General features: G+C 55.4%; 1 protein-coding gene across 1 annotated transcript in view; it reads left to right on the forward strand.

The window, feature by feature from the left end:
- Positions 1-9,780: 9,780 nt before the first annotated feature.
- POU2F2 (POU class 2 homeobox 2) overlaps positions 9,781-15,694 on the forward strand; it is a 31,376-nt gene continuing 25,462 nt past the window's right edge. The window contains exons 1-5 of the mRNA XM_042781223.1: positions 9,781-9,838; positions 9,989-10,023; positions 10,174-10,230; positions 14,369-14,551; positions 14,785-15,045. Of these exons, the coding sequence (XP_042637157.1) occupies positions 9,781-9,838; positions 9,989-10,023; positions 10,174-10,230; positions 14,369-14,551; positions 14,785-15,045 (594 nt within the window). The remainder of the gene's footprint in view (positions 9,839-9,988; positions 10,024-10,173; positions 10,231-14,368; positions 14,552-14,784; positions 15,046-15,694) is intronic.

The following is a 15,694-nucleotide window of genomic DNA, read 5'->3' on the forward strand; positions in this document are numbered from 1 at the left end:
CGTGGAGCTTGTTTCCTGTATGGTCTCTGGCCCTCCCCTGTGAACTGGCCTTTGCAATATGGGATGTGGAGGGCAGATGCCTGGGAACGCCCCCGTGTGTGCAGATAGGCCTCAGCGGGCATCCCCTCTGTGGGCCTGCCTGTGTGGGCTGTCTGGGTGCATGGGATCCCCAGATGTGGATGAGGGAAGACACTCACATAGGTCCACCTGTGCGTTGGGTCCTGCGTGAGTGTGCGTGTGAATGTGGTAAAACACGGCCAGGGAGGTGTGCTTAGGCACACGTGTAGGTGTGCCCTGTGTGCACGGGGCCAGTGAGGGGCTGTAGGGAGTGTCTGTAGGCAGGGATGACCCAGTGTAGGTACAGAGGGTTGATGTTAAGGCCTATACACTACATGTTCATGTGTCTCTGGGTGCACACGTGTGTGTGAAATACTTAGTCAATGTGTAAAAACATTTGGGCATATGTGGGTGTCTGCGTGAGTCCAAGCGTCCATGTGTGCGCGTGTGGTTTGGGGGCTCAGCATGTTCTGCGGGGCCCTGGCAGGCTCTTGGGAGGCGCCAGGCAGCCCAGCAGGCTCGGACACGGTGGCCGGGAGGAGGATGAAGGCGGCAGCTCGGCCGCGCCTTTGTCTAAGCCGCCGTGCGCCGGGAGTCCTGCGCCTTTGTGTGACCCTCGCAGGTGTGCGCGCGGGGGCGGGGAGGGGAGCGGAGGGAGGGGCACCTCCTCCGCAGCTGGCCCCGCCCTCTGGCCCATTGGCTGGGCGCTGTCGCCCTCTGGCGGGCTCAGAGGAAAACGCTGGCCCTGGAGCGCCGCAGGGCGCGGAGCGAGCCCGCCGGCTGGCGACTCGGTGCTTCCTTCCACCGGAGCCCCCTCGGGCCCTGCACCGGCCCCTGGCAGACTTCTCGCCGGCCACAGTCAAAACCCCGACCCCATTGCTCACAGTCCCACTGCCCACGGGCACCGCTTCCTCTCAGTGGTGTTCCCAGACGCCTCACCTGCGGACAGATGGCGCGGCTCGATCGTGCCTCCCGCGCGCCAGACACCCACCACGAAAGAGGCCTCCCGCTGTACTTCTTGGCCGAAACACTTCTTGTCTGTGGGCCCTCGGGAAAGTCACATCACTTCTCTGGTGCTCAGTCTTTTCGTCTGTAAAATGGAAGAAACAACAGTACCCACCTCGCGGCGCTGTCTCAAGGAAGCAGCCAGACGACGCCTGTCAAGTTCTAGATGAAGGGCGCAGCCCTGGGAAAGCAGCGCCTCCACCCAGTGCTGTTAGCGAGCGTTACACTGTTGTCACTGGATGGGCCTCCCTTTTCTCCCTGACCCACTGTGCTCTCCAGTGGTGTTTACCTGGGTAACTTGCTGGCACCTGGGGGTGGCGGCACACTTGGAAGAGTCACCCTTCCAGCCTGAGTCCTCCTGCCCCACCACCTCCTCCACAGAAATTCGGGTAGGGTATAAGGGCAGGCGTGGGGCCAGGGTATTTTCCCTTCCGAAGGGGGCGGACCAACCCTGTGGTTTCCTCCCGGGGTGACTTCCGGCAGGGAGGGCTCAGCCCCCAGAAGGCGGAGAGATGATACAGTTGTTCCCCCAGCCCTGGCGGGGCGAGCAGCATGGTTCATTCCAGCATGGGGGCTCCAGGTAAGGGGGTCAGTGCCTGCACCAGTGATGGACAGGACAGGCAGGACGTTTGGTTCGTCCCCACACCACCTCCTGTGGCCTTCCCTGGCCTTCCTCTTAGCTGTCACCTTTGCCTTTCACTCTGCACTTTAGCAACCCCTCTTCCTGCCCTGATCCCACTGCCCTGATCCCCACTGCCGCCCGCCCCCCCTTCTTTACCCACCCCCTTCTCTCCAGCTTCCAACCTCCCCACCCCCCATCTCTGTGGTCCTGCTCTGAGGGATGGGGAGGGATGGATCCGAGTATGTGTGTCTGGTCCTTAAATGGAGGACATGGGGACATGGGTGACTCTTGGGTGAGGACTGCAAAGAGTTGGCAGACCAAGTTGCTAGACAGACGTGGCTTTCTGTGTGTGTGTGTGTGTGTGTGTGTGTCTGAGTCTTCCCTGAGTGTGACTGCCATGGCCTATGTGTGAGTGAGTGTGGGGGTTGTTGGGTGCAGCCTTGGGGAGGTGGCCTTGGCAGTGATCTCTTGGCAAGCTCCCGTCTCTGGCCTCCCCATCTAAACCAGCACCAATCTCATCCTTCTTAGCCCCTCACCCTGTGCCCTCTGGGCTCCCGGGCATTGATCAGTACACGAAGCTTCGTGACGTTTGTTTGTGTGTTTATGAAATGCCTTCCCTGTCGAATTTTCATCAACTGCATAAGCGTTGTGCGCCAGGCACTGTACAAGGCGGGTTTTATATTTGTCAGCTCAGTTGATACACTGTCCCTGCATGATGACAGTGACCACTCGGCAGTGGTGCTGGGAGAGTTGACTAAGATGATGCATGTAAAATGTTTAGCACGGTACCCACACATCATTCCGTTCTTCAGGGTCGGTGTTCGTTTGTGGCTGTATAGATGTGACTGTGGTATGCATCTTGTTCTTGGGTACTTGTGAGCAGGAGTCCTGGCATGATGTGTGTCTGTCAGCCTGTGTGCATCGGTGTGTCCCTTCACCAACACACTCTACTGAGCAGTTCTGTGCTGGGTGCTGGGAAAACAGCTGAATGAAGCAGCTCCAGTCCTGCCCTCCTGGAGTCCTTGGTCGGTGCAGGGAGACAGACCTGTCACCAGACAGTGACAGCCTAGAGGGGTCAGGGCTGGGGTGGTGGAAATCCAGAAGGTTATGGGACCCCAGCTACATGTGCCTGTTGCAGCATGAGAGGGGTTCCTGGAGGAGGGGATGTCTAAACTGAGATCTGAAGGATGAGTGGGTGTGATCCAGGCAAAGGAGGCGAGGGAGCAGTTGAGATGGCATGTGTGCCCCATGGGTCCCACAGATGCATGGTGTCTGCACACACATGGTGTCTGCTCTCCCACTGACTCAGTTCTTGTCTGGGGCTCAGTGGGGGCCTTGTATGTGCTGGACACTGGGTTATACCCTTTTTTATGGAACAGCACTGGCCTGGGAGGCCTGGTGTGGGCTTTCACTGCCTGGCCATGGATTGATACCTTGTGTGGTCCTAACTGGTCTCTGGCTATGAACTGGGTTCAGGGGTCCACCCTGGCCATCTTCCAGGGTGAGATGACTCGGTGTGTAATTGTGTATGAGAGCATGCATGTCTGTGTGTGTCTGATGACTGGGTGTGTGTGACTCTGGGTGTGTGAGTGTGTACTTATGTGGGTGTGTATGACTGTATGTGACTCTGGGTGTGTGTGTGAGTGTGTTTGTGCATGTGGCTGGCTTTGTGTATGTGACTGAGTGTGTAAGTGTATGAGCGTGTGCATGTCTGTGTCTGGCTGATTGCATGACTCTGAGGGGTGAATGTGTGCATGTCTGTGTTTGTGTCTGTTTGTGTGACTCTGAGTGTGTGACTGTGTGCATGTCTGTGTCTGGTCATGTGTGATTCGGGGTATGTCTGTATCTGTGGCTGTGTGTCTAGCTCTGAGTGTATATAAAAATGTTTATGTCTGTGTGTGTCTGCTGACTGCATGACTCTGGGTGTGTGAGTGTGTACTTGTGTGGGGGTGTGTCTGCTGGCTGTGTATGACTCTGGGTGTTTGAGTGAGTGTGTTTGTTGTGTATGGCTGGCTGTGTATATGTGACTCTGAGTGTGTGCATGTGAGTGTGCATGTCTGTGTGTCTATCTGACTGCCTGTGTGAATGTCTGCGTGTCTGGCTATGTATGTGACTCAGAGTGTGTAAGTATGTGCATGTCTGTGTGTGTCTGCTGACTATGCCTGACTGTGGGCATGTAAGTGTGTGCATGTCTGTGCGTGCTTATGTGGTTGTGTGTGATTGTGAGTGTGTGTGTATCTGTGTCCGGCTGTGTTTGATTCTAGGTGTGTGAGTGTGTACATGTCTGTGCGGTCATGTGTGACTGAGTGTGTGTGCATCTGTGTCTGTCTGGCTGTGTGAGTGTGTCATTTGCATACTTGCGTGTCATTGTATGTGCCGTGTGTCTGTATCCACTGTCCTGTACACATTTATCCTGTGATCTGTGCACACCTGTTTCTTGTGTGTGTTTGCATGGTCTCCCTCCATGCCCTGGGCCGGCCTGGCTCTTGTCTGTTGTTGGCACAGCTGTGGGCCATCTCTCGTGTGTTTGTTGCCAGTACATCTCCATGCCTCCCTCTTGACATCTCAGAAGTGCACACTCCCCTCAGCGCATCCCCGGACCAGCTGCAGGGCTGGGCAGGTGTGGGGGGAGGGCAGAGGTGTGAGGTGCTGCTCTTGGGGAGGCCAGGGGCTGGGCCGGCTGGGCCGGCTGGGCCACAGGGGTTCCCGGCAGCACAGACCCTGTCCACAGGGGCTCTGGGGCCATGGCCTTAATTGAGGCAGGCTGCGGGGGCAGGGGACCCAGGGGACAGGCCAAGCCGGGCCAGGAGGGGTGCGGGGCAGCCCTCGGGTCCTCTATATTTAGTCCCGTTTTCGGTAAGTGCTAACGAGAAGCTGGCCCAAGTCTGCTAAAACTGGCTGGGGGAAACGCAGAGGAGAAGTGAAAGTCCGGGGAGGGAGGGGTGCGGAGCGTTGGGAGGACTCGAGTCTCAGACTGGGGCAGGCGGATCCGTGAGTGGGAGCCCAGGCCTGGGCAGCCCCGGTTGTCCTGACCCAAGGATGGTGGGATTCAGGTGGCCTGCCGGTGGTGCACCTGCCCACCCCCGTCAGTTCCTGTTAAATATCACCTACCTCCTGGGGTGGGGGAGGGGGTTGACCCACTAACCACCCCTGACAAGTAACTTTCTGTGTGACTGATGTGTCTAGAGGGCCTTCTGAAGGTGTCAGAGGGCTGGGGCAACTTAGAATGACCCAGGGAGCTTTTAAAAACCCCGGATGCCCGCGTCATGCCCTGGGCTAGTGAAACCAGACACTGACATGTATGTAGACGTAGCCAACAGTGTTCCTGTAGAGACTGACAAGGATGGCTAGTTGGGCGGGCTTAGTAGCCTCTTGGTGGACCCTCCAATCCCTTGGCTGCCTGACCCATGATGGCATCACATGGTTTTTTGTCCCTGTGGAAACGGAGGACCCTGTGCAGCCTTGGTGGGCATGATTGGATGACACCCTTCTATCAGCTTAGGTTTCCACCAGGGAGGGCAAGAGGACAGAGCGTGGGGGGGCGGGGGCAGGGCTGTGTAAGCTGGGGTGGGAGTGAGCAGGGCTGTGTGGAAGTGTGTGTGGGGGGAACTGAGGGAGAATACAGGAAAGGGAGGGGGGACAGTTTTCCTTCACGCCACTTTTGCCTGTCTAACTACTGTCCCTTCAGAGGGACCTTAACTTAATGGTTTCAGTTGGGGGAGTTGGAGGTGAGGTGTTGGGTGATGGCAGGATTGGGGTCTTTCACACCTTCATACATTCTAGACACAGTCTGAGTTTGGAGCAGCCATGACTCAAGCTAGGGCCCCCAAGGAGCCCACAGTCTGAGTCATTGCCCAAGGGGGTCAGGGTGTGACAAAGGGCGGTGCAGGGACCAGGGGAGCCCAGAGGAGGGAGATACTGACCACCTGAGAAGTTAGGGAGGGCTTCACAGAGGAGGTGGTGACAGAGCAAGGGTCTCAAAGGGGGGCAGAGTTTGCCTGGAGAGGAGGAGAGGGTCACTCCAGGCATAAAGCAGCAAAGGCAAAGGCCTGGAGGAGGGAGCGCGCGCAGGGCCTTGGGGCCGCCCTGTCCGTCTGACCCATACATCCTGTGCTGGGCAGGGTCGGGGGCCCTGTAAGGAACCCGACCTGCCTCTGGAGGCTTCACAGAGGAAGGAGCCTGTGCTGAGTCCTGAAGGATGTGCAGGAGCTCGCCAGGCAGACAAAGTGGACAGCATTCCAGGCAGAGGGAGCACCAGCCTACGCCTAAGCCAAAGAGTTGGGAAACGTTTGTTGAATTAGTGGGAGACAGACAGACGGAGGCAGGAGCAAGAAAGAGACAGAGAGAGCTACAGGGCAGGGGGTGGAGAGGGGACATTCAGCCATCTATCACCTGGTCAGGGCTGGGTGACATCGGGGACCCAGTGATGAGTCAGAGCAGGTGTGTCCTCCTGGTCTGGTGGGAGATAGGTCAGCACACAGATGGCTACAGCCCTGGGACAGTGGGAGGGCAGGAGCCCGAGGGAGACCAAGGATGCCCCAGGCCTTGCTGGGCTGCAGGTGTGGTCAGAGGTTGCAGCTAGTCTTGGGGCAGGGAGCCATTCTCCAGTTAGGCAGGACCCTAACTACAAACTTCATCCCACACAGAGGGAGCCGACAGTGTGCCTGCAGATCATGTTCTGTGGGGGAAGATGGAAGGGGCGCAGGATGGGCAGTGGAGGGGCGGGCACTTGAACTTCTCTTGGGAAGATAGGGAGCCACAGAGGGTTTAGAGCCAGGGAGGGCTTGGTGTAGGAAGGATCACCCTGGGGCAACATGGGTAATGCGCTAGAGAGGGGGACAGGAAGGCTGAGTAGGGTGTCCGGGGTGGTGAGGAGGGGTTGGGGTTTAGGGTAGGGTTAAACAAAAAACCCATTGCCATTGAGTCAAGTCCAACTCATAGTGACTCTACAGGACAGATGCAATTTCCAAGGCTTTGTGTGAACAGATTGCTTCATCTTTTTCCCATGGAGCAGCTGGTGGGTACAAACTGCCAACCTTTCAGTTAACAGCTGAACAATTAACCGCTGAGCTACCAGGCCTTCTGTAGGGTTAAAAAAAAAAGAACCACCAAACTCACTGCCATTGAGTCAATTCTGACTCATAGTGACCCATTGGGTTTCTGAGGGTATAAATCTTTATGGAAATAGATCAATAGATCTCCCCATCTTCCTCCCACAGAGCAGCTGGTGGCTGTGAGCTGCTGACTTTCTGGTTAGCAGCCAAATGCCTGATCCACTTTGCCACCAGAGCTCCTTGTCCTAGGGTTAGGTTAGCTGAAATCAGGCCACCGGGTGCTATTTGGCAGAATTTCTACCTCTGCTGCCCCACTCAGGAGTAGAGCCTCATCCTCAGGCTCCCTTTGTGTCGCCCCACCTCTCTCATGACTGTTAGCCCTTTAGTGGTGCGTCTGTAAGACCTTGAAATGGAGCCTGTGTTCCCAGAACATCCTGGCACCTGTTCCCCACCCTTCACTCTTCATCAGCCGTCACTTTAGTAAGACTGCTCATATTCATCCCTGGCTTTGTTTTTTTTAGCTTTATGTTTTGTCCTTTTGTGTGTGTGTGTGTGTGTGAAAATATAACTCACATACAACAACTAGCTCCAATTATGAGTGTACAGCTTGGTGAGTTTTTACACCCTTGAAAACACCAAGTGGGTCCAGAGAAACCAGAGAAAGGACATCTCCAGCCCCCCTTGCAGGCTTCCTCAAACCCTGGCCCACTGCACTGATCAAAGGTGCTGTTGTCCTCTAGGGTTCGATTCCCTTGTCACTGGAATTATACTACATCTGCTTCAAGGCATTCAGCTCCCTTCTCTCAGCATTATGTCTGGGAGATTAAGTCGTTTGTATGAAGGGAAAGTGTGTCCTTCGTTACGGTGAGAGTTTCACTATCTGGACAGACCACGTGCTGTTTATCCTGTTGATGGACACTGGGTTGCTGCCAGGTCCGGTCATTATGAAAAGCCATTGTGAATGCTTGTGCCCAATGCCCTTTGGTGAGCAGATACTCATTTCTCTTTGGGTAGATGCCCAGGAGTGGACCTGCTGGGTCATGGATGTGCTGGTCTACCTCAGCTCTACTGAAGAGTGCTTATATCAATTCATACTCCCACTCAACATGTAAGACCTTGCTTTTAAATTAGGATTTGAAACCTGAATGGTGTTTTGTGTCAAGTATTCTCACTATAAAATTCCTAGACCCTTTTTTTTTTTCTTCTGTTGATAAGGATTTCCCATCCCTTGAAGCTGGTCATCTTGAAATATTTTGGGTATAGTGCTAGAGTTGGACAGCTTCTTTGATAGGGGTTGGTGTCATAGTTTAGGGGTGGAGATTTTGGAGTGAGTTCTAGGGGAGTTTAGTGTCAGTTAGTAAGGTCATGAGTAAGTTGTGAGGCCGAGTTGGGGGTCAAGGTCAGATAAGGATGTACCGCAGGTTGTTGGACCATCTGAACACAAATTGGGGCTCAGGGTGAGTAAGGGGATTGAACGGAGTCCCAAGTGGTACAAATGCTTAAGCACTGATTGAAAAATTGGTGGTTCAAACCTACCCACAGATGCTGAGAAGAAAGTCATCACCTTGAAAACTCTGTGTCACAATTGTGCTGTGACACACATGATGTTGCCATAAGTTGGAACTGACTTGACAGCAACTGGTTTGGTTTTATTTTTGAAGGGGACTGAGAGTAGTTGTGCTGAAGTCTGGGTTTGTGTTGGGGTCCAGGACCAGGAAGGATCAAGCTCAAGTTGGTATCAAGATGAGTTTGGGTTGGGTAATGTTGGAGATGAGATGGGAAGTCAGGATTGGGGACCACCATGGTCCTGGTTAGGCACTCTGGTGGCACAGTGCCCAAGGCACTTGACTGCTAACCAGCAGGCTGGCGGTTCAAACCCACCAGCCACTCCTGGGAAGGAAGGTTGGGCAATCTACTTCCGTAGTGATACTGCCTCAGAAACCCAAGGAGGGGTCGCTATGAGTTGGGTCTGACTTGATGGCACATAACAACAACAACAACACAACAACAACAATGGTCCTGGTTAGAAGCAGGAGCCCTGGAGTCATGAAGACCCAGGGTCTCATGGGAGTACCTTTGCTGTCTTGCTGTGCTCTTGGGGAGATGACTCCCCCCTTGGAACCTCAGTGGTATTAGCACCAACTGCTAATGTGAGCTCATCATGCTTGGCACTGGTGAGCGCTTCCCTGTTGGTTCAGGAGCTCCTTGAGGACAAGGGTTTGGTTCAGTTGGTTTGTGTCTCCTGGTGTCCAGCTTCCTGCTTAGCACCTTCCCTTGGTGGTCTTTCATGTCCTGAGTCTGGGAACCATAGAATAGGATTATATTTGTAGGGATGGGGCATTTTGGTTGGGCTTGGGGTACAGTGAGATTCAAGCATGAAGTTCCAGGTAAGGTTAGGGGACAAAGTCAAGGCCAAGAGTGGATAGAGTTGAGGTTAAGGAAGAGTCAAGTGGAGCTGCTAGGCCTATCTGCTGAGTATGAGAAGGCAGGCCAGGTGGGAGTAAGGTGTGGACAGGAAAGTGGTGGGCTGGGGCTGTGGGGTCAGAGGGCGGCTGAATCACACCTAGAGATCTGACAGCCGGCTCATCAGGGAGCTGCAGTCCCATCACAGTCCCCAGGCCCCACTCAGAGTGGAAAACTTGTCTCACTCGAAACCTGTGGGCCAGGACGGCTGTGGAGGAGGCCCGAGGTTGCACCTGCTCCTGTGGACCATCTCCAGCCGCCTTGCTTCCCAGGCCGCCAGTGTCTTCTCATGGCCACGTCCTACCTCCCACCCCATCCCGGGGCCTCACAGCGGGTGATGCTGACATGCTGCCTTCTGGAAGGGTGACAAGGAGAAGATCCCCTGAGGCCTGAGGGCCCCTCTTATGTCCTACTGGACAAGGGCAGAATGAGGGGATGTCTCTCAGAAGGAGGCACTTCCAAGGTGGCAGGAGCAAGGGTTGGGGGACTTGGGGAAAGGCTGGGGGAAGGGCCCGAGAGCCCCCCTGGTTTCCCTTCCCTCACCCCCCTTCCACCCCTCCTCTGTCCCCAGAAATAAGAATGTCTAAGCCCCTGGAGGCCGAGAAGCAAGGTCTGGACTCCCCGTCAGAGCACACAGGTAGGTGGGGAAGGGAGCAGGGGGCGCAGAGGGGCATCATCGATGGGGGCCAGGAGGGTAACAGGGAAGGGACAGGTGTGGTGGGAGACCCAGTGGTCCCGGAGACCTGGAGGGACTCTTGCCAACTGTGTCCTTTCCCTCTCATTGCAGACACTGAAAGAAATGGACCAGACACTAACCATCAGGTCAGGAAGTGGGGAATGAGCAGGGGTTGGGAAGGGGAGCAGGGGCCAAGGGGGGCTCTGGACAGGACCAGGCCAGGAGGGGCAGGGTGGGTTATCAGAGCCGCTTCATCTCACGGTTCCCCTCTCCTCACACCAATTTTCTCTTCTCAGAACACCCAGAGTAAGACCTCCCCATTCTCCGTATCCCCAACTGGCCCCACCACCAAGGTAAGCACCTGTCAGAACTACCAGGGAAGGTGGGGGGTATCCTTGGCATGGGGAGGTCTGGGGGAGTATGCTCAGCGTGGCTGCCCCAGGCCCAAGGCGTAAGAGGGCACCAGCAGTGGGACCTTGGTGGCAAAGTTCCTCCCACCCTTTTCACCCTCGGGCTCCCGCCCCAGGCCTGTGACTCACCCGGGCTCCTTCCCCTTCCCTAGGGGGTGGGGGTGACCAGGGAAATCCCCCCCAGGGCCCCAGGGCGATGAACAACAGGAAGCTGAGGGCCCCGCCCCCATCCCGACTTCCCTGACAGAACGGGGGCCTGTGCTAGCCCCCCCAGACACACTCAGGGTACAGCTGAGGGTGGGGGAGGGGGAGGGCACAGAGATGCAGTGAGGAGTCTGCAGTGTGTGGGGGGGAGGGAAGATGCAGAGGAGAGGATCAGAGGGAGGCCCGAAACCAGAACCCAGATGGGCCGGGCCACTAGGCACTGCTGGGCTCAGCCAATGGCAAGCCCTCCCGTAGTCTGGCCTGGGGCACCTAGCAGGTCCAGAGGCCTGAAGTCAACACCACAGGGTGGGGACAGAGGGGACATGAGGGTCCACAGTTCTCTGACCAGAGGTAGCAGAGGAATGGGTTGGGTGACCGTGGGACAGTCACTTCCCCCCTGTGGGCTCCCCAGTTTCCTCTTCTCCAACATGGTGGAGGGAGGCAGGCTGGGTGCCTCGGAGGTCCTTCCAGCTCTGAGATGCTCAGAGGCTGCCGTGGGAGGACACAGGGCTTGGCGAGCAGTTATCCTCTCTTCTGTACTGAGCCCTGGAAAGAGAGCCCCAGGCAGAAGGGCTTGGCTTCTTCACTCTTCCATCCTGACCAGGCCTGGCTCCTGCCTTGGCCCCTGGAGGGTGTGTCCATGCCCTCACTCCCACATCGTTCCCTCCTCAGCTGAATCTGATCAGCAGCTGCCTGTCCTCCTCCCTGGGGAAACCAGGGAAGGGAGGCTTCTCCCTCTCCTCCCCCACCTTGGGGCTGGTCCCCAGGGACAGCCTGAGGCAGAGAGGGAGGCTGCCTTGATTGCCCGGGTCTCCCCAGTTCTCTGTAATGGGTGATGGTCCGTGTTTCCCAAAATGCAGGGATTCACGTGCTCCCTGCAGGTTCAGGCAGATTCACGCCCCACCTTATACATGGATTCCCATCACACTTTTTGTAACTGGTTTAATTAGAACAACAATCACGAGATCATTTTATTATGGAAAATTTGAACCAGATTCCAAAGTGCAGTCCAAGGGCAGTAAGTGCCCAGAGCCTCAGCAGTCAGCTTCAACATGACCAGTTCACCAGCAGCTCACTGTTAAAGCATCATCACCATCTATTCTATTTTGTGGTGGTTGCTGAGAATGTCCGCACCAAACACATACACCATTCATGTTTGTGCCCGTACAGTCCAGTGACATCGACACAGACGTCCTTTGAGTTGTGCAGCCATTCTCATCCTCCTTCTCCGAGCTGTCCCTCCTCCATTCACATACTCTCACGGCCTCCTGAGCTTCCTGTCTAATCTTTCCAGTTGCTGTTGTCAATTTGATCCCAAATAGAACCATCTTAATGAGGTAGCTCACTCTTTCTTTTCCTTTCATTCTTTAAAAGCAACTTTGATTATTATTGGAGTTCATTTTTCTGACTTCTACCTGCTGCATCATCTTTGCAGCTAAAAAGTTCTCTGAATACATGGTATAAACTCGTTCTATGTCTCACAAGGCAATGCTGGAAGGAGCAGAACAGGCCTATTTCCCCATCCTTTCCAGACCTGGTTATTGTCAGCTTTCCACCTCTTGTCAGCTGACGTGGGGAAGACGATAGCTCACTTTGGTTTCAGTGTCCAGTTTGGAGTTTTCAAATTTGTTGGCACATTAAAGGAGCTCTGGCGGTGTAGTGGGTAAGGCATTTGGCTGCTAAGCAGAAGGTTGGTGGTTCAAATCTACTAGCTGCTCTGTGGGAGGAGCATGAGGCAATCTACTTCCATAAAGGTTTACAGCCTTGGAAACTCAATGTGGGTGGCAGTGAGTTGGAATCGACTTGATGGTTTGGTTTGGCTGCACATTAAAGCAAAAAAAAACCAAACCCAGCACTGTCAAGTTGACCCTATAGGACAGAACCAAAAAACCAAACTCACTGCCATCGAGTCAAACCCAACTCATAGCGACCCCTTGGGTTTCTAAGGTGGTATCACTACAGAAGTAGATTGCCCAACCTTCCTTCCGAGGAGTGGTTGGTGGGTTTGAACCTCCAGCCTTCTGGTTAGCAGTCAACTGCCGTAGGCACTACGCTACCAGAGCTCCCTATAGGACAGAACAGAACTGCTTTATAGGGTTGCCAAGGCTTAAATCTTTATGGAAGCAGACTACCTCATCTGTCTCCCATGTTGGCTTATTTTTTCAAGGGCTTAAATAAATGTTTTTTTAAGTGGAAATTTTATGAATGGAAAACCAGAATCACTTGCCATAGAAATAAATACGATATTGAAATTTACACAGAGATTCCTGCCTGCTGAAGAGGCTAAGGTACAGCCTGGCTGCCTCTGTTAAAAGGGGTATTAGCCAGTGTGGGAGAGGTGTTAACATCCTTCTAACACCAACCAGAGACTTTCCTCTTAAGCTAACCACAAGGAATGAAAGAGTGCCAAAAAGGGAACAGTGGCATTCAGTTTTAATTAAAACATGACACACATTAAAAACATACACAGATCCTCAGCATACCAAAAAAACTCACTGCCGTTGAGTCGGATCTGACTCATAGCAACCCCTCCTTGGGTTTTCGAGGTGATATCACTATGGAAATAGATTGCCCAACCTTCCTTCCGAGGAGTGGCTGGTGGATTTGAACCGCCAGCCTTCTGGTTAGCAGTCAGATGCCTTAGGCATTGCGCCACCAGAGCTTCCACTCAGCATACAGCCCTGTGGATTTTCACCAGCTGGACACACCCTGTCCCCAGAAATGGAGCTAAACCTGACTGGAGGCCCCTCAGGTCCCAGCCAGGGACAGCCACTGCCCTGACTTCTCATGACTCCATGTTGCTTCACGAAACTGTGACCCCATCCCTGTGCCCCTTAAACTTTCTGACACTTGTAGCTCACAATCTGGGACACGTCACTCACTGTCCGTCGGTCTTTCCTGGGCCTCCGTCTGTCTATACGTCTGTGTCTGCATTCTGTGTGCCATCCCTTCCCCCCGCCAGTGATACTCACTGTATCACCTTGGGCAAGTTACTTTCCCTCTCTGGACCTCAGTTTCCCTTTTATGCAAAATGGTGCCAGGATACTGGGCTGAAAGATGGTCCCTAATGTATCTGGGCCAGAGCATCTGTGACTCATAAGCCACGCCTCCCACCTCTCCCGCCTCCCTTTAGCCAACAGAACTTTCAGGCGAAGCCTCTGCTGTCTGCCTTTTCCCACAGGAGTGGCTGAAGGCCGTGATGACTTGATGCCAATCTACTCCATGTGTATGATGCAAGATGCACCCACAGTTGTATCAGAGAGACAGGAAAGGGCTCAGCCAGCCTCGGGGGTGGAGGCTGAAAACTGGGGCCACATCTGGCCTACAGAAGTGTTCTATTTGTCCTGTGTGGCATTTTTGCAGCGAGTGGGAGTCGAGTAGGCACGAAGTAGGCTTCCCCGTCCACGTCTGTATGTTCCTCCCCACCCCACACACATATCTGGCCACATCACCCACTCATGCTGTGTTTCCATCATGGTGTTTGAGTTCGTGGCCCGTGTTTTAAGGCTGCGATTTTCAAACTTTTAATACTCTAAGGCCCTTTCTTCCAACAAAGTCTGGTTCCATGGGACGAAGGAGAAGAGCGTGTGGGGCTGAAGCAGACGCCAGGGGCACCATTTCCCCGTTAATAATGGGGACGTTGACTCCCAGGAGGGGACACGCAGGGACCCTGCTCTTTAAGGGAGACCTGCTCCTGGAGGAAGTCTGGGTGCAGATGTTGTATTCAAGCCCATTTGGCTGATAAGGAAACGGAGGCCAGAGGGGGTGGCCCAAGGCCCTCCCACCGGCCAGGCAGGGTCACTAGCAGCAGCTTGGCCTCTGTGTCATGTGCCCCTTTCCTGTGTTGCCCCCCACGTGCCCTTTCTTTGGTTCACAGGTGGGCATTCTCTCTGGCCTCCACTTAACCTTCTGGGGTCCCGGACCCTGCCTCTCTCCCCCCCAGATCAAGGCTGAAGACCCTAGTGGTGACTCAGCGCCAGCAGCACCCCCACCCCCCCAGCCGGTTCAGCCTCATCTCCCCCAGGCCCAGCTCATGTTGACCGGCAGCCAGCTAGCTGGGGTGAGTACTGGGGGTGGGGGGGACGGGGCACAGACAGCCACCCATCGGTGTGGTGACTGGTGGCACGGGACGTCTCACCAGGGCCACGGCCACTCTCTCCCGCCTGCCTTCTCGCCCCTCTGTCCTCCTGCAAGACCCGCCTCCTAACCCGCTGGGCTCGGCACTAACCCTCTTCTGCGTTCTCTGCTCCTCCCTCGCCCGCGTTCTGGCCCCGCCCCGCCCGCTGCCCACAGCTCACGGCGCTGATGCCGGCTCAGCAGCAGCTTCTCCTACAGCAAGCCCAGGCCCAGCTCCTGGCCGCCGCCGTGCAGCAGTCCAGCGCCGCCGCCGCAGCCAATGCCGCCGCCGCCGCCTCTTCCGCCTCCGCCTCCGTCGCGACCTCGCAGCCCCCAGCCTCCTCTGGGGGAGGCGACCTGCCCCCGCCACAGCCCGCCAACCAGCCCCCCGGCACCCCACAGCTCACCCTCTCCCAACCCATCCAGCTCACAGCACAGGTAAGGGCAGCCCCGCCGGCCACGCCCCCTCCAGTGGGCACCAGGAAGCCAGGAGGGGCCCGCCTGGTCCTTGCGCAAGACCACCAGTCACCTGCCAGGAGGTTCCCAGCAAGCCTGGTTGCTGGCCCATTGCACAGAGGGGTAGAGTGAGGTTAAAGAGAGGAAGCAGCACACGGTAACCCTGCATTCTATGAAACACCAGACTAGGAGCCTCTGTGAGTCTCCCTGAGGGGTCACAGATGCCCAGGAGGTCGATATCCGTGTCCCGCATTTACGGGTGAGGAAGCCAGGGTTGCCCTCCTGAACGATACCCATCTGGGTACAAACCAAAGGCTGAGAGTCAGGGCCCATGCCCCACATCGTGACCTTGGCTCATCTGACAAGATGCCCTTTAAGAAAATGACCTTGTGGTCCAATGGTAGGAGCTGCCACGTCCTCTTGCCCAGCTCTGGACATTCCTGGTGCACATTTGTCATGAGTTAGTGGCCAACACATGGGCCAAAGCAGTGTAGGAGCTGAGTGGGCTCTCCCTTCAGGCGGGAATACACTCTGCAAGGAGTCGCTGGCTTGGGCTGGCTGCCTGGTCTCTGTAAGCCTTCCAGCAGTGGCCCAGGTCTAACACAGTGAGGGGCCTGAGAAACCATTGTCT

This window comes from Orycteropus afer, unplaced genomic scaffold, assembly GCF_000298275.1.
Source record: "Orycteropus afer afer isolate SDZICR_OR568_19922 unplaced genomic scaffold, OryAfe1.0 scaffold00099, whole genome shotgun sequence".
NCBI classification, from domain to species: Eukaryota; Metazoa; Chordata; class Mammalia; order Tubulidentata; family Orycteropodidae; genus Orycteropus; species Orycteropus afer.